The following is a 25,253-nucleotide window of genomic DNA, read 5'->3' as shown; positions in this document are numbered from 1 at the left end:
TGTGGGAGAAATGTAGAAGAAGCCTGTTAGGATTGGGGAAGAAACTGATTTAAAAGGAAGTTGGTCTGCTGCTTCCATCTCCAAAAGTCCAAGGTCACTTCCTCTGATGCAGTCATGTCCACCCACTCCCACAGTCTACTCAGTAAGTTGATGCCAAGCTCATTCTGGGGAGGCAATGGGCAGAGCCTCCTGTGAGTCACCAAAGGTCCAGTTCACCACCAGTCTCAGGCTGGCAGTGCCCTCCAGTAGGGATGGTCCCAGGGACTTCACTGGGGTGACCCATTACTGCTCTGAGCCTTAACCCCCGCTGTCCAGGGAAGACTCTGGATTAGCCAGGGCTCCCACAGCAGTGGGCGGGATCATCTGAGGAGCATTATAAAAACACAGCCTCCTGCAGCTCAGCCCTCAGAGCTCTGCACTCTGGTGCTGAGGCCTAGAGACTCTGTGGTGCAACCAGGTAGAAGCATCCAGAAGGCTCTGTGGATTCAGCAAGAGGGGGGTTCCAGTCCTGGACCCATCACTTGAGAGTCACGGACTGGGCACACTCTCTCTGAGCCTTGGTGGTCTCATACGTGAAGGGGTGAAGTCAGGGCCCTGCAGATCCACACGAGTTCTGTGGGTAAAGGCATGGCCGCCAGAAAGCCCACTCTCTGGGGAGAGGGAAGTGTCAGACCACACTCACCTCTCAATCCCAGCGAGGGTGTGAGATGCAGAGGGAACAGGCTGGGGCCTGTGGGTCTTCTTTCTGCCCGTGAACTGCAGGGGAGGACGAGGGCCCAAGAGCCAGCTGGATGCACCTGGGGTGGGGCTGGGGTGGGGGGAGGGCATCTCCACCAGCGCCTCCCTCCTCCTTTTCCAGGGGCTGTGGCTGGACAGAGGCTCCTGCTGCCTTTCCTCTCCTGAAGGAGCCTGAGCTGGTCCTGCTGCTGCCCCTTCCCCTGCAGTGAGAGAACCAGGCTGAGAGGCACCAGAGAGGCAGAGAAAAGGAGAGCGAGGAGAGACAGAGAGGTGGGACTGGCTCCTAAGGAGATGAGAAAGTCCCTGGCAGAGACAGGGAGTTGAGGTGGGAGGGGAGAGGGCCAGGCAGCCAAGGTCAGGACCACACCCGTCAGCATGAGATGGGGACTGGGGGGCCCATATCATGGCTCTTGGTCACTGACCACAGGGGAAGCTCTTCTGCAATATCAGAAAAGAAGAAGCCAGATTGTAGAAGGAAGTGCTGTTCATCCCGGGGCAGGCACGTTTGGGGCAGGCTCCCCCCAGCCAGTCCTCGGAAGGAGCTGATCCTGCCCCTCCCGGTGGGCAGACTAGCCTGAGGCCGCCCCTCCACAGAGCCTCCCCTCCACCAGAGGCTCTGCTTCTTTTCTCACCCGCCCAAGGAGAGCAAGGCGATGGGTCTGCCCCTGCTGCTGCCCCTGCTGCTGCCCCTGCTGCTGCCCCTGCTGCTGGCAGCATCGCTGCAGGCTGGTGAGTGGCCAGGACGCCCTGGCTCTGACCAGCGCCCCAGGGGAGCCCAGGGAGGGGCTGTGGCCAGCCAGGCTTCCCACCTGCAACAAGCAGTGGGCTGGGCTGGTCCCACAGTGCTGGGTCCCCCACGTCCCTCACCCTCCTTTCTACCCCCCTGGAGAGGGGGACACCCAGCCAGAGGGCCAGTCCTAGTATCTGTCACACTTCCGCCCACAGGTGAGGGTGCCAGATGGGCCGGGTTATCTTCTTGGTCCCTCCAAGTGGCTTCAAAGTCCCTCCCTGTCCCTCCCTCCTCCAGGTGGCTCAGCAGAATGCATTTTAAACTCTGATCATGGAGTCTACCAACCAGAGCACCTCTCAGCCCCTGAGGGTGGCTCCATCGACATCCTCTTCTCCTTCTGTCACTCCTGGGAGTTGGCCAGGGTTCCCAATGTGCGTATATCCTGGAGATGGAAAGACTTCCATGGAGAGTTCATCTACAACACAACCCCGCCGTTCACCCGTGAGGATTTTAAAAACCGCCTCTCCCTGAACTGGGCAAAGGGCCAGACGCATGGCTCCCTCCGGATCTCTAACCTGCGGAGAGAGGACGAAAGTAAGTACTTCTTCCGAGTCCGGTTGACCACACGGAAGGACGGCGTGAAGGAGTGGCAGTCCATCGAAGGGACCCAACTCACCATCACCGGAGGTGAGTCCGCCGCCCCGGCCCCTGGTGCCCCCGGCCCCCAGGACTGTCCAGGCGCCTCTCTTCCTGACCTTCCTCTCAGACTCCTCTCCCTGCCCCTGCCTGCTTCCCAGGCCTCTGCCACCTTGGCCTTCTTCACCGTAACCTCCCCCAAACTTGGGCTGCCTTCCTTGCCCACCCCCTCACGGCCCCCATAGATCCAGCCCCAACCCCATCCCCAGGCTTCAGCACCTTCCGGGCTCCCCGGTTACCCTCCCTTCTTGCTCCAAGTTGGGGCTGCAGCCCTGCCTCCTGCCTTCACCCCATGTCCTCCGGGTGGACCTGACTTTTACGGGATGTGGCCTGCCTTTCCTTTGTCCTGTGTCTGTAGGTGGAGCCCCAGCAAGCCCCATGTCAGTGTCTCCCCCCAGCCCTGAGCTCAGCCTGACACACACAGGAGGGACCCAACAGCGGCCCAAGGATGCCCCCCTCCCCTCCATCCCTGGTAACACCCCAGCACCTGTTGTCCCAATTTCTCTGCTTCCTTTTCTCACTCTGCTCCCCAGAACATGGCCCTCAGTGCTCCCTCCCCAGTTCCATCTCTTTCCTCTCCTTCCCCATCTCCCTCTTCCCATCTTCATCCTCTGTTCCCTCTGTTTCTCACAGCATCCCCCTAAGTCCTCCCTCCCACCACACAAAGCCCTGTGTTGGCCCTTCTCCCTCTGTCCTGGTCGTCAGAGGCCCCTCTGCATCAGCAACAAGGCAGCTCCCGCTTCCTGTGCCCTTGCCCCAGCTCAGTACGTTGGTATGCAGCGCCCTAGCCACCCTGCACCACGACCCCGCAGTTATAGTAGGAACGCTTTCATCTTCCTGTTCCAGACGGGGAAACTGAGGCTTACACCTACACAAAGTCACCTTCATGGTGCAGGTGGAAATTTGAACCCAGTTTAACCCCAGAGCCTCCTCTCTTAACCATTAGCCACTCAGTCTCACCTACTGACTTGATCATCTTGTTGTCTTGACCTATTTTAACCTACTATGGGGTGTGCTTTATTAATAGATCCTCCTATATTACTCACTGGGATGGGGGAACTTGAAGGTGAGAAGGTGTGGCTTATCTATCTCCAGGTTAGTGGGGGAGGAGCTCTCTCCCAGGCCCCAGCATAAAGGGGTGCATGGTAAGCCGATTTACTTTTTTAAAAAATATATGTATTTTTATTGATTTCAGAGAGGAAGGGAGAGGGAGAGAGAAATGGAAATATCAATAATGAGAGAGAATCATTGATTGGCTGCCTCCTGCACGCCCCACACTGGGGATGGAGCCTGCAACCCGGGCATATGCCCCGACCAGGAATTGAACTGATGACCGCTTGGTTCCTGGGTCAATGCTCAACCGCCGAGCCACACCTGGGTGGGCTCGATTTACTTTTTTTTTTTTTAATATATTTTATTGATTTACAGAGAGGAAGAGAGAGGGATAGAGAGCTAGAAACATCGATGAGAGAGAAACATCGATCAGCTGCCTCTTGCACACCCCCTACCGGGGATGTGCCCGCAACCAAGGTACATGCCCTTGACCGGAATCGAACCTGGGACCCTTGAGTCCACAGGCCGACGCTCTATCCACTGAGCCAAACCGGTTTCGGCTCGATTTACTTTTATAATCACTTGTGCTGGCAACTTTAACTATGTCAGTGATGAATCACTCCAACCAGCCTGGGTAAACCCACTGCCCTGTCTTGACCACAGAGCTGGTTTTAGATAATTTACAAAGTGGCTCACAACCTGAATTACACAAACAGACTTGGTTTTATTCTTCCTGCACCTTCTCCGTATCTCCTGTATTAATTTCTAACAAGAGTAGACAGAGAGTTTGATCCATGCTAACCTAAAGATTTTATTAGAGTTAGATTTTTTTCTGTGGCTTAGTACTATATCAGTTTTTTAATGGTACATTAAACATCTACAAAGGTACAATCTGTGGGTAGAAGCTAAAGTTCAATATATATTAATGTAGCTTTAAAAACATATTTCCAGTATGTACTAGGTGCTTTACAGATGTTTTCTCACTTATTAAAACAATCCTGCAAAAGACAAATACTCTTCGATTCTACTTATATGAGGCATCTAGAGCAGTCAGTTCATAGACACAGACAGTAGAATGGTGGGTGCCAGGGCTGGGATGAGGGTAATGGGAAGTTGTTTAATGGGGAGGTTTTCAGTTTGGGAAGATGACAAAGATCTGGAGCTGCTGATGGTGAGAGCTGCACAATGATGTGAATTACTTACTGCCACTGAACTGCACATGTAAATATGGTTAAAATGGTAAATTTTATGTTGTGTGTCTTTTGCCACGATAATTTTTTTTTTAAATCCTGTGATTTAGTTATCTCTATTTGTAGGTGATGAAATGAGGTTCTGAGGTCACACCAATGATCGGTGGTAGATTCAGGATTTGAACTGAATGATGTATGTGACAAGCCTTCAGCACTTCACCTTGTTAACCTCCCTCCTTGTGTGAGAGCTTCAGAGGGTTGCTCCCCACCCCCAATGTTCCTCCAACTAGGGAACAGGATGTGACAGTTTCACCCAGATACTTCCAATCCTCTAAGGAAGAATTTGCTTGTTTCTCATGTCTTCTCAGCCACTGAGAAAACCACCATGGACCCCACCACCAGCCCCACTACCACCACAGATGGCCTCAGTGTCTCGGGGAACAAAGAGAGATCAGGGTCTGGGCCCCTGACTCTAGGAGCGATAGTTGGGGTGGCACTGGCGGGTGCCGTGCTCATAATCGCAATTTTGGGATTGATAATCTACCTCAGGTGGAGGAGAAGCAAAGGTAAGTGGTCAAAGACCCCACTCTCTCTCCAATCTTCCCAACCAGATGTTTCTCTGAACCCACCTGCATCAGCATGAACACAGGAGCCTGTTAAAATTGCAAAATCTTACTGGGGTGAGGTCTGCACTTCAAGTGGTATTAACATTCTCCTCAAGTGGTGTCTGTGAGTAATCACGTTTGAGAACCACCACTCCAGACAAACCCCTCTCCACAAATCTGATCATTTTTCCAGTTCTTGGTTCTTGACTTAATAATTTATCATTAGTCCTCACCTTTTGGTTCATGGGGAGGGGAGGATCTGCCCTGAGAAAACTAAGGAGAGAGCAGATGGGACAGAAAGTTGGCTTAGCTCAGCAAACATTAATGGGGTGCCCCTTTTCCAGGACCTGGCTTGTGACTGGAGCTATCTATATATATAAAAGGCTAATATGCAAAATGTCCCCTTGGGAGTTTGACCAGGAGACTGGGAGTTCGATCACTCACTATGGCATATGCTGACCACCAGGGTGTGGTGCAGAATGAAGGAAGGCCCTGATCGGCCCTGTTCACCCGCCACGCCTAGGGACCCTACCATGCACAAATTTTGTGCACCAGGCCTCTAGTAAGTAAATAAAGCAGAGTCCTTGCTTTCAAGGAACTCAGAGGGAGCAGGAGGTACTTCAAGGGCTAATTGCCTCACTTGGAAAGAACTATGATAGATTGGGAAGAAGGAGAGGAACCAGGGAGGACTTTCCAGAAGAAGTAACATCTGCAAAAAAAGTCTCAAAGAATAAAGAAGAATTAGCCAGGGAAGTGGTGAGGGTGGTATAGAGATCACTGTTCTTCCAAGCACAGGAAACCATTCTGGGAACCAAAAGTAATTCAGTGCTATGGAGGAGGCACCAAAAAATTTATCGTGGCAAAAGACACACACTATAAAATTTACCATTTTAACCATATTTAAGTGTATAGCTCAGTGCTATGGAAAAGAAGACCTCATAAATTGCATCCAAGATTCCAGAGGCAACATGAAGCAGCCAAGAGGCAACTACACACTTCACCTTGCAGATACATAGGTCTGTAGAGAGAGTCAGATTCTGGAAAAGGGTAAGAGGGAGCCAGTAAGACTTGATGACTGGGTTGATGTAGCAGCAAGGAAGCAGGAAGAAGTCCCAGGTTTGCACCTTGAGTGAGTGAGACTGTAATGAAACCACCAAGTGAATTAGGGACCATAGCAAGTCAAAAGCCTTATTTGGGGGAGAAAAATGATTCCTCTAATTTGGGATATGTTATATTTGAGATACCTGTGTGGGCAGGTGAGTAGAGATGTCCATCAGAAATTTGGATGTTTGCATTTACACCTCAAAGAGAGGGCAGGGTTAGAGGCATTAATTATTTATGCCCCAACAGCATCCAAAATTGATTTTAAATTACGTTTTAAAAATTTGCAATAAGATTTGCCCTCTTAGTTATATTTTTATTGATTTCAGAGAGGAAGGGAGAGGGAGAGAGAAGCATCAATGATGAGAGAGAATCATTGATTGGCTGCCTCCTGCACACCCCACACTGGGGATGGAGCTCACAACCCTTACCAGGAATTGAACCATGGCATCCTGGTTCATAGATCGACCTCAGGGTCTCGGGAGACAAAGGGAGATCAGGGTCTAGGAGAGAGAAACAGCCACCACTGAGCCACACCGGCCAGGCTGCCCTCTTAGATATTAAAGCACAAAGGTGAAGAGCATAAAATCTGACTGCCTGCAATCAATCCTGGCTGGGTCAACTCTGGCACAGTGGTACTATTACTCTGTGCTTCAACTTACTCATCAGTAAAATGGGGATAATATTAGTAATTACCCCAGGGTTGTCATGACAATTAAACATAATGCATTTTTAGAGTAACTGCAATACTAGCACTTAATAAACAAACAGATAAAAGATAAAGTAATGGAAGAAAATAAAAAAAACTCAAAATATAGGCAGATTAAAAATAGGCCCAAATATATGCAAGAATTTAGTAAATTAAAAGGTAATCAATGGGGGAAAACAAGTAATTCAATACAAAGTGCTGGAAGCATGGAGTGGAGATGACCTCCCTAAGTATGATATAAAACCAAAAAGTACTAAACAAAAATATTGATAAATTCAACTGCATAAAAATAGGGATTTTTTTTTTAATTCTGCAATGAAAATACCACAGTGGTTACTCCTGACAGTGAGGATGAAGGTCAGAGATGAAGAGAAAATGCAATACAGTCACTGAGGAAGTGGAAGATAGTGTTTAAGGATTTGATTCAGGCATGAAGCCATAAACCTGTGAAAGCATCATTGCACATGCTTGTGTTTTTCCCCACCAGTATTCAGCCATGCAGTTTAGAAACCTTTAAGACTCATTGGTTAGGAGTTGTGTTCACCTGCTAGCTCCAGAGGCCACAAGTAACCGTGGTTTAGATACGAGAGAGATTTTTTCCCTCTCATATAAAAAAATCCCCGCTGGCGTGGCTAAGCGGTTGAGCTTCGACCTATGAGCCAGGAGGTCATGGTTCAATTCCTGGTCAGGGCATATGCCCGGGTTGTGGGCTCGGTCCCCAGTGGGGGGGCGTGCAGAAGGCAGCCGATCAATGATTCTCTCTCATCACTGATGTTTCTATCTCCCTCTCCCTCTCTCTATGAAATAAATAAAATCATATTTTTAAATAAATAAATAAATAAATAAATAAATAAATAAATAAATAAATAAAAGGAACTGGAGGCAGACAGTACAGGAAACCAGTCCTTAGGCACTCAGGTTCCTACCTTTCTGCTATCTGTCCTGGATACAGGATTCTATCCTGAGGGCTGCCTCATGGTCCAAGGTGGCTGCAAAGATTCCAGCCATTATTTCTGAATCTAAATGGGAAAAGGAAGAAGGAAAGGACAAAAGACTCTACCCCAGTTATCTGTCCTCCTGACAGTAAGGATAGGGTCAGAGATGAAGAAAAAATGTGATATAGTCCAGGAGCCTCCTTGGAAGTCCTACCCATATTTTCCCTATATCTTATTGGCCAGAATTTAATAATATGCCCCACACCTATCTGTAGAGGAGCACACTACCACTCCAAATAAAATCAAGGTTCTGTAACTGAGTAAGAGGAGGTGAATGGATATTGGGTAAGCAAGCAACATTCCATGCCATAGACCAGTGGTTCTCAACCTTTCTAATGCCGCGACCCTTTAATACAGTTCCTCATGTTATGGTGACCCCCAACCATAAAATTATTTTCATTGCTACTTCATAACTGTAATTTTGCTACTGTTATGAATCGTAATGTAAATATCTGTCTTTTCCAATGGTCTTAGGCGACCCTGCTGTAGAGCCTAAGACCATCAGAAAACACAGGTATTTACATTACGATTCATTAACAGTAGCAAAATTACAGCTATGAAGTAGCAATGAAAATAATTTTATGGTTGGGGGTCACCACAACATGAGGAACTGTATTAAAGGGTCACGGCATTAGAAAGGTTGAGAACCACTGCCATAGACACATGCAGGACTGGCGATTTGTCAGCTCAGTGTGGCCCGACAGGGGAATCAGGAGGTTAAGAAGCTGGTGAAAGGGCACAAGTGGAGAGTGGAGGACTCTGAGTCAGCCTGGATAACCTGAAAGAAAGTGGATTATCAGGGGACAAGAGTTCAGGGAGGTCAAAGCACAGGTGTGTTGGGGGGGGGGGGGGGGAGGGTGATGACAAAAGAGGGCTGGAAGGAAAGAGATCTACAGCATAAAAATAATAATAGCATTTAATATTTCAGAGTTTTCTTTCCCAGTGATTAAAAAAAATAATGTCCAGGGTATGGTGGAATGGAGTGGAGGTCACTGGAGTTGGGGGATGGGTGAGTCCAGTGCCTGAGAGGATTGTCCCTGTGGGTGACGAGACCTCACAGGAAGGTGGGCAGTGGTGGAGAGGATGTGTGAACCAGGGCCAAATGCTTGGGAAATGCTGTAGAGACTTGAGAAGGAGGTGGAGGGGGGGAGTGCAGGGATGTGGGGAGAACAACAGAGTCCTCGGTGGAAGAGAGTAAACAGATTCCAGCCCTGAGGTTCAGAGGTGGAGAGAGAAACAGCCACCACTCCAAGGAAAGCATAAGAGGCTGGTGTGTCACAGCAGGAGGAGCGATGGTGCCTGTGACAAGATGGGGGAGGGGAGGGAAGGCGGGCCGGGCTCAGCAGTGGGAGGAGAAGGTTGAGGGATTGCAGGGAGTCCAAGGAAAGTGGAAGGAAGCAGAGGGAAAGTCAGGGAGAGAGGGCGGGTGAAGGGGGCACAGGGTGCAGAGAAGAGCTGCTCTCCTGGCTTGGTGTTGAGGACAAAAGCAGGAGAGGTGGGCAGCCTCAGGATGCCAGCTGGTGCCACTCCGAGGCCTAGGCCCTTCCAGCACGGCTTTCAGCAGAGCTGCTCTGCTGCCCTGGTTTATCCAAGGGGGTCTCAGAGCAGGATGGCGCAGAAAAGGCAGAGAGATGCTGTTCATGGATGGCACACTGACCTGCTGTTGGTTCCTCTACAGGTCTGCAGACTAAATGTGAGAAGGATGATGTTCAAGGTGGAAAGAAAGCAAGAGCCCCAGACAAGTGAGTGCTTGCCTTCCAATGGGGGTGCTGGTTTGGGAAACAGGGAGTGTCCTTATGAGAACAGTGTGAGGGAGTCTTTCACAGCTGCTCTCATCCTCCGCTTTCACATTAACGTCCACATCCTCATATGTCCCCAACAGGTTAGGCTCTACATTTCCTGCGGCTCTGGCTCCTAAAAAGCAAACAAGCCAAAAAAAAAAAAATCAAGAACAGAGGACCTAGGGGTTCCAGCAGTTTCTGTAATTCTTTCCCAGACTGTCTCCCTTTTCCCTTTCTTAGAAACCCCTTCCTCCTCCTTTCATGGCCATTTCTCAGCTTCTCCTTCTGTTCACCCTGTTTTCTTTCCACCTTGAACATCATCCTTCCCACATCTTCCTGTTCCACATTTTTTCCTCTTTCTTGCTCATTGTCCAATCTGCCTTTTCCCCGGGTGAGGCGCCCAGTGGCCACAGAATCATCTGCCTCCATCACCTCTACCATCTGCCTTTTCTCAGAGCATTTTCCCCCTCAGCTCCCAGCCTGGCCTCCTCTCCTCGGTGCTGGGATCTCCTTCCTGCCCTGAGCACTGGTCCTCCGCACCCTCCCACCAGTTTCCTTTTCTCCATCCTTCCTCCCATTTCTACACTTTCCCTTCCCTAAACCCCTCCCACCTTTCTCTCCCTCCCTGACTTTTGCCAGCTGCCTTACTCAGGTCCCATCTTCTCCTGTGCCCCTTCCTACAACAATGGTTCCCTAGAACAGTCCTTCAGGTGGCACTCAGGGGCCCCTCCTGGGCTACACCACAAACTGCCTCTCAAAGCTCGCCCAGGCGGCCTCCTTCTGAGAGCCTCAAACCATGGCCTGCATCTTCTGAGTAGATCCAAGCAGGTCGCAGAGCCCCCAAGAGAACCAGCCTGATGCAGGTTTTGACTCCTTTCTGCCCAGCCTCTAACACATTTCCCACCCTTTCCTTCCCATGCAGGGGATCCTTCCAGAACACTGAGGAGAAGAACGAGAACATTGGGCATAAAGGTCAGTTCTACCACCATCACTCCCCACTCTCCACCTTGGCCCTTCCTTCTTCCTTACACTCTCTCCCCACACGTGCCCCTCAGCGTTTTCCTCTTTCCCATGCCTCACCCATCCCTCCCACGGACCCTGGTCCTGACCTAGCAGATGACCTCACTACTGAGCCCTCTGCCCATTTCTCTACCTTGGCTGCCATGCTCTGATCCTGGCACTTTTTTTTTTTTCTAGGACTACATAGAAACTCCAAGCCGGACCCAAAGGTAAGAAGTTCAGACTAGAGCCTGAATGAATTAAAGAGAAGCTTGGAGCCGAAACCGGTTTGGCTCAGTGAATAGAGCGTCGACCTGCGGACTCAAGGGTCCCAGGTTCGATTCTGGTCAAGGGCATGTACCTTGGTTGCGGGCACATCCCCAGTAGGGGGTGTGCAAGAGGCAGCTGATCGATGTTTCTCTCTCATCGATGTTTCTAACTCTCTATCCCTCTCTCTTCCTCTCTGTAAAAAATCAATAAAATATATATATATATATATATATATATATAAAAGAGAAGCTTGGAGAAGGGGTGGAAAGAACAGAGGGACTGTGGTATCAGCAGGGCACTCAGGTATGAGATCACTGATGTAAGATGAGGTCGGCTCCCCCTCCACTTCTAACCCCCTTCTCTTTCTGTGCTCACACAGGTTGATGGCATCCTCTATGCCTCCCTTACCCTCTCCAATTTGACCTCACCCTCACCGTCAGCACCTCCTAGCCACCTTCTCCATGAGAGCTCCCAGGAAGAGACCCTATACTCTATCTTAAAGACCTAAGGAGTGTGACTGAATGATGACCTCATTGAGTAAGCTGCACAGAGGGATCACCACTTCCCATGATAATCCCAGCCAGACACAGATGACTCAGAAGCCAGCTGGGGTCGAAGGCCACCAAGGACCTAAGAAAAATAGCCATCTGCTCCAGTTCCCTCTTCGCCTCGTTCCCTTGCCCACAAAAATAAAAGTACCTGTAGAATTTGCCTGCATGCGTCTAAGAAAAAAATTGATTTCAGCTTCTGTCCTTCTTGCCAAAAATAAACTACAATACATAGCTCATGCCCAAGATCCCTCCTCTAGTGCTTCTGTTCAGTGACTGCAAGTCCCTGAACACTGTTAGGCAGCCTGGAACCCAAGGTCTGCCCCCCAGTCTAACCACTCTACTTCCCTGATGATAATAACTAGCATGTATTGTTATGCATTACCTCATTTAAACATTAACAACCATATACGGTATTGGATGTACTCATTTGAGGCATGAAACAAAGAACCAGAATGGCTACAGTGCTTTTCCTAAGGCCACACAGCTAGTAAATGGTGAGCCAGGATTTGAACCCAGTCCTGCCCTTTTTTATGCCCTTCACCCAGAACTCAGGGGTCTCTGCCTTCCCAGATTCCTATGCTGTGCAGGCCTCACACCAGAAACAATGACATGGAGGAGGAGGGAGAGAAGCCAAAAGGAAGCATGTGGTTAAGAGACAAACCAAACCAATTAAGCCAGTAACCTATTTTATTAACACATAAACCATACAACTCTGACTTCAGCGAATTAATCTTATAGTCAATGGCCAATCCCAATAATTCTCTGGGGCCGTTTGAGAGGCTCTCCCTCCTACCCTCAGGGAAGAGGGACGAGAACAAGTGAGCACAGAACTACTCCTCAAAGAAGATGAACTCCTCCGTGTCATCTCTATGCTGCAGCTCCACCCTCTGCTCTGGATTTTCCCCAATATCTTCCATGAGTTGCTCAAGGTCCAAGTCACTGGAGGCTTCATCGTCAGGAGGGAAGCTTCCAGCCTCCTGTAGCTCTTGAGGTGCAGGCTCTTCCTTCCCCGTGGCAGGACAGGCCTTGTGATGAGCTGGTAGGATCAGGCCCTCTGGCACCATTATAACCTCTTTTTCTTCAGACAAGCTGGTTACCAAAGCCTTGCTTTGGGGAGCTTTAAATTTTTTCTCAGGACCTAAATGAAAAAAGTGAAAGAACTGAGAATCTTATTAAGTCATCTGTCCTTACCTTTTACAAATCAAACTCCAAAGTTTATATTTTTAAAAAAAACTCTGGAAAAAATTACCTTTCTCAATAGGAAGAAATAGGCTTTGGAGTCAGAAAGACCTGGATTCAAGCCATGGATTAACCGTATGATAGAGACATGAGACAGGCAAATTTTAAACTCTTTGAGCCTCCGTCTCCTTATAATTGAAATGCCAAATATCCATCCATAGAGATATTGAAAAAAATGAAAGGGAATAACATGGCCATTGCATGACAATATCTATTTAGCCATTGCATGACAATACTCAATAAATGTTAGTTCCCTCCGCCTTATCATTCTTGGGTCTCTGGATCAAACCAAATCCACAACCATTATGTTCCTACTAGAGGCCTGATGCATGAAATTCGTGCAAGAGTAGGCCTTCCTTCCCCCGGCTGCTGGCACCAGCTTCCCTCTGGCACCCAGGACCCGGGCTTCCCTCTAGCACCTGGGACCCAGGCTTCCCTTGCAGCCCTGGCTTCATCCAGAAGGTCATCTGGAAGGATGTCCGGAAGGATGTCCAGTCTAATTAGCATATTATACTTTTGTTATTATAGATAGTGTGTACTGCATTCTACAATCTGAGAGATGCCATTTTGGCCAGTGTTTGTTCTTTTTTTATATATATTTTATTGATTTTTTACAGAGAGGAAGAGAGGGATAGAGAGTTAGAAACACTGATGAGAGAGAAACATCTATCAGCTGCCTCCTGCACACCTCCTACTGGGGATGTGCCCGCAACCAAGGTACATGCCCTTGACCGGAATCGAACCTGGGACCTTTCAGTCCGCAGGCCGCTCTATCCACTGAGCCAAACCGTTCAGGGCAGTGTTTGTTCTTTTTAAAGTAATGAAAAAGTGTAGAATTGTTTAAAAATTATCTAGATCCCTGGCCCGACTTCCTCCTGCCGAGGGCAGCCGACCCAGCTGGAGGAAGGGGCGGCTGCGGCAGCAGCAGCAGCCACGATGAGCGCAGGCTGTGTGCACTGGCTGGCTCGTCAAGTCGCCCCCCCCCCCCCCAGAGGAAACTGCAGCGCTACGCCTGGCGGGGCCGCATGAGTGGCAACCCCAACGTCCTGGAGTATTACAGGAACAAGCACTCGAGCAAGCCCATTCGTGTGATAGACCTCAGCGAGTGTGCGGTGTGGAAGCATGCGGGCCCTGGCTTCGTGCGGAAGGAATTCCAGAATAACTTCGTGTTCATCGTGAAGACTTCTTCTCATACGTTCTATCTGGTGGCCAAGACCGAGGAAGAAATGCAGGTGTGGGTACACAGCATCAGCCAAGTCTGCAACCTCGGCCACCTGGAGGATGGTGCAGATTCCGTGGAGAGCCTCACTCACACGCCCTCCTCCCTCCAGCCATCCCCTGCCAGCTTCCTTCACACCGCCCATGCTGTCAGCTCCCCCTTGCCAAGAGATGACCCACACTCTAATACCATAGCCACTGAGGAAACCAGAAGTGAGTCAGAGTTGCTCTTCCTTCCTGATTATCTGATTCTGTCCAACTGTGAGAGTGGAAGACTGCACCATGCCAGTTTATCCACCAGATGTGACAGCTGGTCGAACTCAGACCGTTCATTGGAACAGACTTCATTCGACAATGCTTTTATTGATGGCCTGCAGCCACTGCCCTACATTAACCTGGTCCACCCCTCAGCCCAGAGGAATGGGTCTCAGGAGGCACCTCCCACAAGGCCTCAGGCTGCCCTGACCTGGAGCAGAGATATCAATGGGCCAGCCAGGGACCACTTTCCCTCACCATTGCGGGAAACTTCCTTAAATCCCACCCTTCAGGTAGACAAAAACCAAAGCTCCTTACCCTACGGGGTAAAAGAACTAGACATTGTGTCCAACACGCCACCTCCCCGCCCGCCTAAGCCAATTCATCTCTCTGAACGGTGCCAAGAGGAGCAGCTACTGTGGAGTGGGCACGGCAGCATCAGAAAGCCAGAATGCACTGCGGCACCAAGAAGGATCTCCCTCTCTGGTTTAGATAACGTGAGAACCTGGAAAGCTGATGTAGAAGGCCAGTCCTTAAGACACCGAGACAAGCGGCTGAGTTTAAATTTGCCGAGCAGGTTCTCCCCAATGTACCCCACGACATCAGCCAGTGCCGAGGACGGCTACGTGCCCATGGGCCCCCACATCGCCGCTGCTTGTCTCCGAACCCAGTGCAGCCCTGATGACTACATCCCCATGAGCTCAGGAAGCATCGCGAGCCCACTGCCCAAGCTACCTGTGGACCTGGAACCTCCTCCAGTGAACAGAGATCTCAAGCCTCAGAGGAAACCACGGCCACCTCCGCTAGACCTGAGAAACCTCTCTACCATCCGGGAACATGCCTGTCTAACCAGGACCCACACTGTGCCTTGCAATCGGACCAGCTTTCTCTCTCCAGGAAGAAACGGTATTAATTCTGCAAGATTTTTTGCCAATTCTGTTTCCAGAGAAGAGGAAGAAAGCTACATCCAGATGGAGGAACACCGAACAGGCAACTCCCTGAGCGGTGGTTCTGTGATGTGGACAAAGAAATTCAGCCTGGATTACTTAGCCCTGGACTTCAATTCAGCGTCACCAGCTCCTGTACAGCAGAAACTTCTCCTTTCAGAAGAGCAGAGAGTAGACTATGTCCAGGTGGACGAGCAGAAGACGCAAGCTCTCCAGAACACAAAGCAGGAGTGGACCGACGAGAGGCAATCGAAAGTGTCACGATGCAGAGAGAATGTGTAACGTCCGTGGGCTTGGCAAGAACCCGTGGGAGAGAATGATCTGTTTGTGTACATTCGACGGGGAGAAGAAGGAAGCAGCATCCTCCCAGAGGGGGCTGGGATGGAGTCCAGCCCCTCTACACGCCACCACCTGTCACAGAAGTTTCCTCCTCTGGCCACACCGGCCCATGCCCAGAGCCTCAGGGATGCTAAGAGCTGGCTCTACAGTCACAAGAGGCGGAGATGAAGGATTGCACGGCCGTGGACTGGGATGGAGAAAACTTCATTCATTCAAACAGGGTAGGAACAATCAAAACAAAACTCGAGAGACTATTTTCCCAGAGTTTGGTGACAAATCCCTCCACTGGAGGATTTGGAGTGCAGATCGAAGCCAGTATTCCTAACTGACAGGAAGACATCCTTTGACTCCAGTACCTGAAATGGACCTCTCTCTCCCATGCTTCCCCTGAAATGATACATTTTCCCAGCAGAGAAGCCCCTGGAGACCATCGTGTCCTAGCTCCCGAGGACACAGTTGAAGAGATCAAGCCAGCAATGGTGGGAGAATCTGCACTCCTCCCTCCAAAGACTCCAGCAGATAGATCATTGTTATCCCCCAAAGAAAGACAATTGAAGTGACGAGGCAATGATTCCTGGGCTCTGCGGTGGCCATATCAGATGACAACAGTGCCTCTGAGGATGTCATGGTTTAAGCAGCTAACTGTGGCCCGGTATTCCGTTGCTGTTGACCTGTTTCCAGCATGTTTTCACGTGTATCATCGCCTCTCCCCCTAAAAGACCCCGGAAGCTCCGGTTGGTAGAAATTGTTGCTCCCACTTGAAGAAAAGCAAACGAGGACCAGAGGAGGGCGCACTTTGCCCACGATCACTCATGGAGCCGAGACACAGAGTCGGGTTTAAATAGAGTTGGCCAGGCTGCCCATTGCAGGTTCATTCTACCATCTCACACTGACTCTGAGGATTTAAAAACAAACAAACCATATATTGATTTCAGAGAGGAAAGGAGAGGGGAGAGAGAGATACAGAAACATCCATGATGAGAGAGAATCATTGATCGGCTGCCTCCTGCACACTCCACACTGGGGATCAAGCCTGCAACCTGGGCATGTGCCCTGGATTGGAATGGAACCTGGGACCCTTCAGTCTGTAGGCCAACGCTCTATCCACTGAGCCAAACCAGCGAGGGCGACTCTGCGGATTTTGATGAAATTGATCAGTTTGGTGCACAGGACCTGAGATGAGTCATCATCTCCTCTTTCTTTCATAGGCTTTTGAGCAGGTGCTTTTATACTTGAAAGGTATGTGTGTCCAGCCAGGGTTTCAGATGCGGAACTCTCACATAAGCAGTAATTACCATGAGAAATACCTCCTGACGACCAGTGCAAAATCCATTCTTGGACTACACGGTCCCCTTGCAATGTGTTTCCTGTAAGCTGGCTAATGCTGGTGGAAGAATTTTTTGCTAGCTTGGGAAGGCACAACTTGTCCCTGACTATCTTATGCTTTTCAGTGATAGAGTTATGATTAGGAAAAAAACACAAACAAACAAAAACAATGAGCTGCATCCTCATGTTTCCTGGCTAGTTTTCCCCTCTGCTTTATGGGGTACTGAGGTTCAGGGCACTCGGACGAAAGTCACACTCGCACATGGGGCTTTACTTAATGCCCCTTCCTCATCCCTCCGAGCACCTGTGGCCAGAAGACAGATCGGAACAACTGGGAATGAAGCAGTTTCTGCAACATTTTCACCGACACTGTGTCCTCTGTATGAGGCTGGATCAAATAGGCAGGCAGGTCTATGACAGTCAGGGTTACGCAGGGCAGCTGTAGGCTTTGCTGCGTGGTTTCGAGGTTTCAGAATGCCCTGCCGGTAAGTAAATGCCAAAGTCTTGTTTGTTTAGATCATAAAAGAAGTCATTTTGATGTTGAAAGCAGCAGGACCTGTTAACATCATTTTCTTGAGCAAGGTGGGGGGAAGTGCCGAGGTTTGTGTTTTTTTTAATTTTTTAAAATTGATTTCAGAGAGGAAGGGAGAGAGACAGAAACATCACTGATGAGAAAGAATCATTGATCGGCTGCCTCCTGCACACTCCACACCGGGGATCGAGCCTGCAACCTGGGCATGTGCCCTGACTGGGAATGGAACCATGGCCTCCTGGTTCACAGGTCAACACTCAACCACTGAGCCACGCCACCTGGGCCTGCCGAGTTCTTTAACTGAGTCGAGTCCTTAGTAAGCCCAAACAAGAGGGCTCCTCTCACCCCGTGGCCAGCTCCACATCATCACACAGGAAGGCTGGAGCCTGTAAAGAGCCACCTCCTTCTCTGTGATTTGCAAAGAGTCACAGAGCTTCAGGCAAGAATCCCGGGCTGCTGATTGCCAGTTCCCATAGAGCAGGGGTGGAGAACGGCTGGCCCGCGGACCTTATAAGGCCCGCAAAATCATTTGGTCTGGCCCTGCCAAGGCATTAGGGCTAAGTTAATTAAACATTTAACCAAATATAGCAGGCTAATTTTTATATTTTTATTGATTTCAGACAGGAAGGGAGAAGGAGAGAGAAATAGAAACATCAGTGATGAGAATCATTGATCAGCTGCTTCCTGCACGCCCCCTACTGGTGAATTGAGCCCACAACCCAGACATGTGCCCTGACTAGGAATCAAACTGTGACCTCTGAGATTTTTTTTCCCAGAAATCATCCCAGATTCCATTCCGAGTCCAGTGCACACGGCACGCCTGTACACTGTGCAGGGTGCTCCTTCTAGAAGACTTGGGAATCAACGGAACAGGACAGTGCGGCAATTAATCCCACATTGTTTTCCGCAGTTCCTTGTTTGTTTGTTTCCTTCCATATTGTTTTGTTAGGAAATTCCTCCGGATCGGGACTTGTGAAGGGTCTCAAGCCTACAAGTCCCTAAGGACTTTGGGAGATACGTTTTTCTTGAGGAGGAACGAGCCCTGAGGCCCAGCACACAGCCCGCTATAAAGGCATGGAGTGAGACTGTGGGAGTCCGTCGGTGGAGCAAGGATCAACTGAATCAATACCTTTAGGTCTGACTTGAGACTGAAGGCTCCCCACAGTCCTGCTTTCTCTTCTCAAGGCCTCCTCAGTCCCCATTCATGCCATCTTTGTACCCATGATTATACTGATGTTAAAAAAAAAATCCATTGTGTTTTTACTATTTCATTTCTGGCATTAATAAAAGTTTTGTAAGGAGGAAAAAAAAATTATCTAGGGAGAGGAGATATAGACATGAACCCTATTTCCCCAAACTTTTTCCAAAGTTAGAGCCTTACCTGGCTGGTCAGGATCTGAATTGCCATGCACTTTTTTCTTTCCCATTATGAGTACAGGAGCAGCTGCAGGTTCATTTCCAAGAGATCTCTTCACTGACTTCCCTTGCTGAGTCCCATCTCGTCCATCTGCTATGCCTGCATCACCCCACACCCCCAACCATGAAGAACATTTATTTCTCTCTAAATAACAACTTGTCAAGGGTCCATTGACTCCCCACATTTATGTCTCTGTCCTGCATCTTCTGCTAATCTTAATCTAGTAAATTCCTTCAATTCCTCCCCGCTCCCCAATATTTCTCCCCTCTCCCCTCTCCCCATCATCTTCCCCTCATGGTTCTCCTCATGGTTCTTCTCTAGAAAGTTATCCTTCTTGCTAAGAATTTAAAACATTCATTCCTAAGATTTTTATAATTCAATATACAGAAATGAGGACGCTACAGATTCTCTAATGACACTAGAATGAATCCTGCCATGTTTCCTCAGGTTCTGGATCTGAGACAGTCAGTAAGTTCCAGCTACCTGCAGGCCCGTTACACTCTCTGCTTTCACCCTGCCTTAACTGTAACACATGTCCCATTTCCAGCTGGCTTGCTTACCTCTGGCCTTGGGGAGTTTTGTCTGAATTTTGGCTGGCCTGGGACTGGGCAAAGTTGGGTCCTAAGTATGGGAGAGAAAAAAATAAAAAAAGATAAATGAAGTTATATAACTGTGTTTTTAATAGAGTGGGATGCTACAGAAATGATGAGAACAGTCACAAACTGAGAAAAAATATTTGCAAAAGGTATATCGGATGAAGGACTTATCCCAATATATAAAGACCCTGGGTCATAACGACTGGTAATGACCGAGGCTCGACCAACTGGAAGTCAGTCCTGCAGTCAGCGCTGGGTTGCCGTGGCACGAATTTCATGCACCGGGCCACTAGTCTAAATATAAAGAACCCATAAAACTCAGCAGGAAAACAAATAACCCATCCTGGCTGGTGTGGCTCAGTGGTTGGGTATCCTCCTGTGCACCAAAAGGTTGCCAGTTGGATTCCTGGTCAGGGCACGTGCCCAGGTTGTGGGCTTGTTCCCCAGTAGGGAGCATGCAGGAAGCAGCCAATTGATGTTTCACTTCCACATCAATGTGTCTCTCTCTAAAAATCAATTTAAAAAATTAAAAAAGAAAACACCCCATTTACAAATGGACCAAACACCTTAATGGAAACCTTACCCCAGATATACAGATAGCGAGTAAGCACATGAAAAGATGTTAAACATCATAATCATAAGTGAAATGCAAATTAAAACAACAATGAGATAGTACTATGCATCTATTACAATGCCCAAAATCCAAAACACTAACAACATCAAATGCTGGCAAAGATATGAGGCAACAGGAACTCTCATTCATTGATGGTGGGATGGGAATGTAAAATGATATAGCCACTTTGGAAGACAGTTTGGTGGGTTCTTACAAAACTAAACAGACTCTTACCATATGATCCAGCAATCAAGCTCCTTGGTATTTATCCAAAGAAGTTGAAAACAAGTTCCCACAAAAACCTGTATACAATGTTTATAGCAACTTTATTCATAATTGCTCAAACTTGGAAGCAACCAAGATATACTTCAGTAGGTGAATGGGTAAATAAACTGGAACATACAGAAAATGGAATATTATTCAGGAAAAAAAGAGACATCAAGCCATGAAAAGACATGGAAGCACCTTAAATGCATAATTCTAAGTGAAAGAAGCCAGTCTGAAAAGGCTACATACTGTGATTCCAACTATATGACATTCTGGAGAAGGCAAACTATGGAGACAATGAAAAGATCAGTGGTTGTCAAAGGTTGAGGCATACTGGGGGAAGGAGAAGAGATGAACAGGTGGAACACACAGGATTTTTAGAGCAGTGAAATACTTTGTATGATATTACAGTGACTGATACATGTCATTACACGTTTGTCCAAACCCAAAGAATGTGCAACACTAAGAGTGAACGGTAATATAAACTATGGACTTTGAATGGTTTGTGAATGTAGGTTTACTGATTATAACAAATACACCACTCTGGTGGGGGATATTGATAATGGGGGAGGCTATGTACGTTTAGGGAAGGGGTAAATGGGAACTCTCTGCACCTTCCTCACAATTTTGCTGTGAACCTAACACTACTCTAAAAAGTCTCTTTAAATATGAAAAAAAAATTCTATATTTCATGTACCTGAAGAGAGACTAAGGAAACAAGTGAATGAATATCCTAAGTGTCCACATAGTGGGAAGAGAGAATAAAGAGAGGCAACTTGGTGTTCTCTGAAATTGCTCCAGTCAGAACCAAAGAACTAAGGTAGGAATTGAGATGATAATAAAGAAATAAGTTGCCGAAAGAAAGAGAGAGAGAGAGAGAGAGAGAGAGAGAGAGAGAGAGAGAGAGAGAAAGAGAGAAAGAAAGAAAGAAAGAAAGAGAGAGAGAGAGAGAGAGAGAGGGAGGGAGGGAGGGAGGGAGGGAGGGAGGGAGGGAGGGAGGGAGGGAGGGAGGGAGGGAGGGAGGGGAAAGAAGGAAAGAAGGCCGAAACCGGTTTGGCTCAGTGGATAGAGTGTCGGCCTGCAGACTGAAGGGTCCCAGGTTCGATTCCGGTCAAGGGCATGTACCTTGGTTGCGGGCACATCCCCAGTGGGGAGTGTGCAAGAGGCAGCTGATCGATGTTTCTCTCTCATCGATGTTTCTAACTCTCTATCCTTCTCCCTTCCTCTCTGTAAAAACTCAATAAAATATGTTAAAAAAAAAAAAGAAGGAAGGAAGGAAGGAAGGAAGGAAAGAAGGAAAGGAAGGAAGGAAGGAAGGAAGGAAGGAAGGAAGGAAGGAAGGAAGGAAGGAAGGAAGGAAGGAAGGAAGAAAGAAAGAAAGAAAGAAAGAAGAGAAAGAAAGAAAGAAAGAAAGAAAGAAAGAAAGAAAGAAAGAAAGAAAGAAAGAAAGAAAGAAAGAAGTTGCCTTGACTGGGCAACTCAGTTGGTTAGCATGACCTCCCAATATACCAAAGTTGCAGGTTCGATCTCCAGTCAGGGCACATACAAGAAGCAACTAATGAATACATAAATAAGTGGAACAGCCCTAGCCGGTCTGGCTCAGTGGATAGAGCATCGGCCTGTGGACTGAAGGGTCCCAGGTTTGATTCCCGTCAAAAGCACATGCCTGGTTTGCGGCTCCATCCCCAGTAGGGGCTGTGCAGGAGGCAGCCAATCAATGATTCTCTCTCATCATTGATGTTTCTATCTCTCTCTCCTCTCCCTTCCTCTCTGAATTAAAAAAAAAAAAAAATGAGTGGAACAACAAATCAATGCCCCCCCCCCTCTCTCCCCCTTCCTCTTTCTTTCTCTCTAAAACAATAAATTTAAAAAAGAGCCCTGGCAGGTGTGAGCCCCTCAGTGGTTAGAGCATTGGTCTGTGCACCGAAGGATCACAGGTTCAATTCCTGGTCAAGGGCATGTACCTGGGTTGCAGGTTCGATCCCCGCCCTGGTCAGGGCATGTTCAGGAGGCAACCAATTAATGTTTCTCTCTCTCTCTCTCTCTCTCTCTCTCTCTCTCTCTCTCTCCCCCCCCGCCCCTCCCTCCGTCTCCCCCTTCTCCCTTTCCTTTCTCCTTCCCTTCCACTCTCTCTAGAAATCAATGGAAAAAATATTCTTGGTGAGGAATACATACATACATACATACATACATACTTTGCTTTTTAAAAGAAAGAAGTTCTAACCTTGATTGGGTAGCTCAGTTAGTTTGAGCATTGTCCTGATATGCCAGGTTTGGGATTTGATCTCCAATCAGGGCACATACAAGAATCAACCACTGAATGCATAAATAAGTAGAACAACAATGTTTCTCTCTCTTTCTCCCTCTTCCTCCCTCTCTAAAATCAATCAATCAATCAATAAAATTTTTAAAAAAGAAATAAGTTTCTAGAGATGTGATATATTAGAGAGAATAATCAAGGAAATTCCTTGGAGACCCTAAGAGACAGGATTATTAGGGTTCCCTGAGGCAGAGACAGGACACTTCCTTAGTAAATATAACCCATGCCAACAGATGCTCTATAGGAATCTCTTAAAAGGGCCCCAAAGATCAATCTTACTTTTTTCTCTTCCTCCTCTGCCTCCTCCTTCTCCAGGTCTGACTCTTCCTCCTCCTTCTCCAAGTCTGACTCTTCCTCTTCTTTCTCCAAGAAGGAATCTGGACTCTTAGCCCCAGTGAGCATTAAGTCTACAACAGGAATAGGAAGGAAAGCTAAGTCATTTATTCAATAAAATAGGTGATGAGTTAATGGAGCTGATACCAGAGAATCAGTCTTCTAAGTCTACCCTTCATGCCCAAGTAGTATTTTCTCCATAAATCATGATCCTAGATTATCATAGTTAGACCCTTTTCAAAGTCACATGACTATTTAATGTGCACCCTCCTTCCCTGCCCCATTTTTTCCTCCATTCCTCTCTCCACTCATCCATTCATCTATTCATCCCCAACACTGGCCCAATGATATTCATGGAAAACCTCCTATTATAAAATCTAGAACTAGGTTGATAACATCCTATATAATAAAGAGCTAATATGCAAATGGTTGTCATGCCCTCACACAGTCACACCATTAAAGACTCAGACACTCAACACTGGGGAGAGAGGAATGGGGACCAGCCAGGCACAAATTAGCTTGCAAGAGAGGAATGGGGACCAGTCAGGCTGCGGCCCAGGAGAGGGACAAGCCGCCCACCCCGAGGTCCTGGGAGCCTGCAGCTGCGGCTCAGGTAAAGCTGTCCGCCCACGGTCCCCTGCGGCTGCAGCTGGCCCGGGTGAAGCCAGCCAGGTACTCGGTGCCTGCGGCCAGCCAGAGGGAGGGAAGCCCGGGTCCTGGGTGCCTGCAACCAGCCGGAATAGGGAATCCTGGGTCCTGGGTATGGGGCGAGGTAGAGGTGGTTAGGGGCTCTCAGGCCAGCAAGGGAGCAGTTACAGGTGATCAGGCCGGTAGGGGAGCAGTAAGGGGCGATCAGGCAGGCAGACAGGTGAGTGGTTAGGAGCCAGTGGTCCCAGATTGCAACAGGCATTCCCTGAGGGGTCCCAGATTGGAGAGGGTGCAGGCCGGGCTGAGGGACACGCCCCCCCCCCCGCCCCTGTGCACAAATTTTGTGCACCAGGCCTCTAGGCAGATATAAAACAAAGAAAAGCTTCAGTTGCTGTCCTCATGAAGGAATCCCTCCTCTCCCTCTTTAGTCTTCACCTCCTACATATCCTACCTTTTCCTTCCCCATTATTGTCAGATCCACTGTATCTGCTCCAGAAACCAAACAATTTAACCCGCTCCTAAGGGAACCAAGAAACAAAGCATCATCTACTACTCTCCCAGGAACTATTGTTGCCCTCTGTCTTCAAGATTTTAGTTCTAGGATTTGAATTTATATTCCATACCATTTTCACTTGAAATTTCACATTAGATTTACCTAGATATTTTTGGAGATTGACTATTATAACATATTGTAGTAAAGTAATATATAATCATATTATCATCTCTTTTCCAGTTTATAATTCAATAAATAACTGGGAAGGATAAATTCACTGCCTGCCATTCTCCACCCACCCCCAAAGGCAGAATTGAGGGTAAATACTGACTCCGCATAAAAGAGATGTTAAGGTACATATATCTGAGACTTGACTTTAAAATAGGAGGAAGCATGCCCCTACCACAAACTGTCTCTGTCTGGACTGGGAGAAGATCCCATTTGTCCAAGGGTAAGGAAAAGAATGGATGAGTTAAGGAATTGAGGGAATTTGGCCTGGGAAGAAAAGACTATGTAGTTCTAAGACTAAGACTGTATAATGGAGAAGGACAAACCAATTTTCTGCAGTAGCGAACACATGGTTTGCTTTGGGTCTCAAGTCCCAAAGAGGAGCTGGTATGTGGTCTGAACACTTTCCCACCTGAATACTGATCTGTTCTGCCTCCTGAGCCATTATCATGGCTGCCCCCAGTTGCTGGCTGCAGTCCTTGTTCCTGCACTTTTTCTGAAATGGAAGATGAGTAGAGTCATGATAAATATTAGAAATGTGACCCCAACATACTGCTCACCAGATACCTTTTTTAAAAATATATTTTTATTGATTTCAGAGAGGAAGGGAGAGGGAGAGATAGAAACATCATTGATTGGCTGACCTCTGCATGCCCCACACTGGGGATCGAGCCTGCAACCCAAGCATGTGCCCTGACTGGGAATCGAACCGTAACCTCCTGGTTCATAGGTTGACGCACAACCACTCAGCCATGCTGGCCGGGCCCAGATATTATCTTTAACTACATTTATTTCCAGCTCCTGGTATTGACATGATACTCTTATTAATCTTTTGAGCTCAGAGACACAATTCTCACTTAGCCCCCAACAAAAAAAACCCTCACCAATTCCCAGCAATTTTCAACCAACACTTTTATGTCCTCTCCAAAGTAATTCCCATGGAACTTTGAAAAGGCAAGATTAAAGGACTTCAGATGATTACACTTTTAAGCTTTTCACAAGTTTCTTTAGATCCAGCTGTTTGACTGAATACTCACTACCTAATTTTCTAAGGCCCCTGAGCT

General features: G+C 48.0%; 3 protein-coding genes across 9 annotated transcripts in view; 2 read left to right on the top strand and 1 right to left on the bottom strand.

Annotated features, from left to right (window-relative positions):
* The first annotated feature begins 1,245 nt into the window (after window positions 1-1,245).
* On the top strand, window positions 1,246-11,566 carry LOC307093463 (paired immunoglobulin-like type 2 receptor beta). 2 transcript variants are annotated; one of them, XM_079761615.1, is made up of 7 exons: window positions 1,249-1,467; window positions 1,766-2,155; window positions 4,776-4,973; window positions 9,496-9,559; window positions 10,521-10,570; window positions 10,796-10,827; window positions 11,247-11,566. In XM_079761615.1, exons 1-7 carry the CDS (start codon window positions 1,392-1,394, stop codon window positions 11,373-11,375), a joined length of 939 nt encoding a protein of 312 aa, XP_079617741.1. In that variant the 5' UTR covers window positions 1,249-1,391; the 3' UTR covers window positions 11,376-11,566. The 2 variants fall into 2 exon arrangements, with proteins under 2 accessions (XP_079617742.1, XP_079617741.1); XM_079761616.1 differs by lacking the exon at window positions 10,796-10,827 and having other exon boundaries at window positions 1,246-1,467; window positions 11,247-11,385.
* A 529-nt stretch (window positions 11,567-12,095) lies between these two features.
* ZCWPW1 (zinc finger CW-type and PWWP domain containing 1) overlaps window positions 12,096-25,253 on the bottom strand; it is a 31,907-nt gene continuing 18,749 nt past the window's right edge. For 5 of the 6 annotated variants that reach the window (XM_079785347.1, XM_079785348.1, XM_079785349.1 and 2 more), the window contains 6 exons: window positions 24,602-24,685; window positions 23,920-23,986; window positions 22,767-22,894; window positions 19,252-19,312; window positions 18,656-18,790; window positions 12,096-12,556 (listed from right to left, as the gene is read on the bottom strand). In XM_079785347.1, coding sequence (XP_079641473.1) covers window positions 12,249-12,556; window positions 18,656-18,790; window positions 19,252-19,312; window positions 22,767-22,894; window positions 23,920-23,986; window positions 24,602-24,685 — 783 coding nt within the window. In that variant the 3' untranslated portion in view covers window positions 12,096-12,248. Of the gene's footprint in view, window positions 12,557-16,200; window positions 16,312-18,655; window positions 18,791-19,251; window positions 19,313-22,766; window positions 22,895-23,919; window positions 23,987-24,601; window positions 24,686-25,253 lie in introns of those variants that run through there. The other variant, XM_079785352.1, reaches the window with a different exon arrangement.
* Window positions 13,683-16,178, top strand: LOC307107877 (GRB2-associated-binding protein 3-like; the record flags this gene model as incomplete). The annotated part of the gene is made up of 2 exons (XM_079785407.1): window positions 13,683-15,334; window positions 16,136-16,178. 2 exons carry the CDS (start codon window positions 13,683-13,685, stop codon window positions 16,176-16,178), a joined length of 1,695 nt encoding a protein of 564 aa, XP_079641533.1.

Source organism: Cnephaeus nilssonii (genome assembly GCF_951640355.1).
Source record: "Cnephaeus nilssonii genome assembly, chromosome: 2".
Classification (NCBI taxonomy): domain Eukaryota; kingdom Metazoa; phylum Chordata; class Mammalia; order Chiroptera; family Vespertilionidae; genus Cnephaeus; species Cnephaeus nilssonii.
The sequence above is the reverse complement of the archived record's forward strand: the minus strand, read 5'-3'. Positions and strand labels throughout refer to the sequence as shown.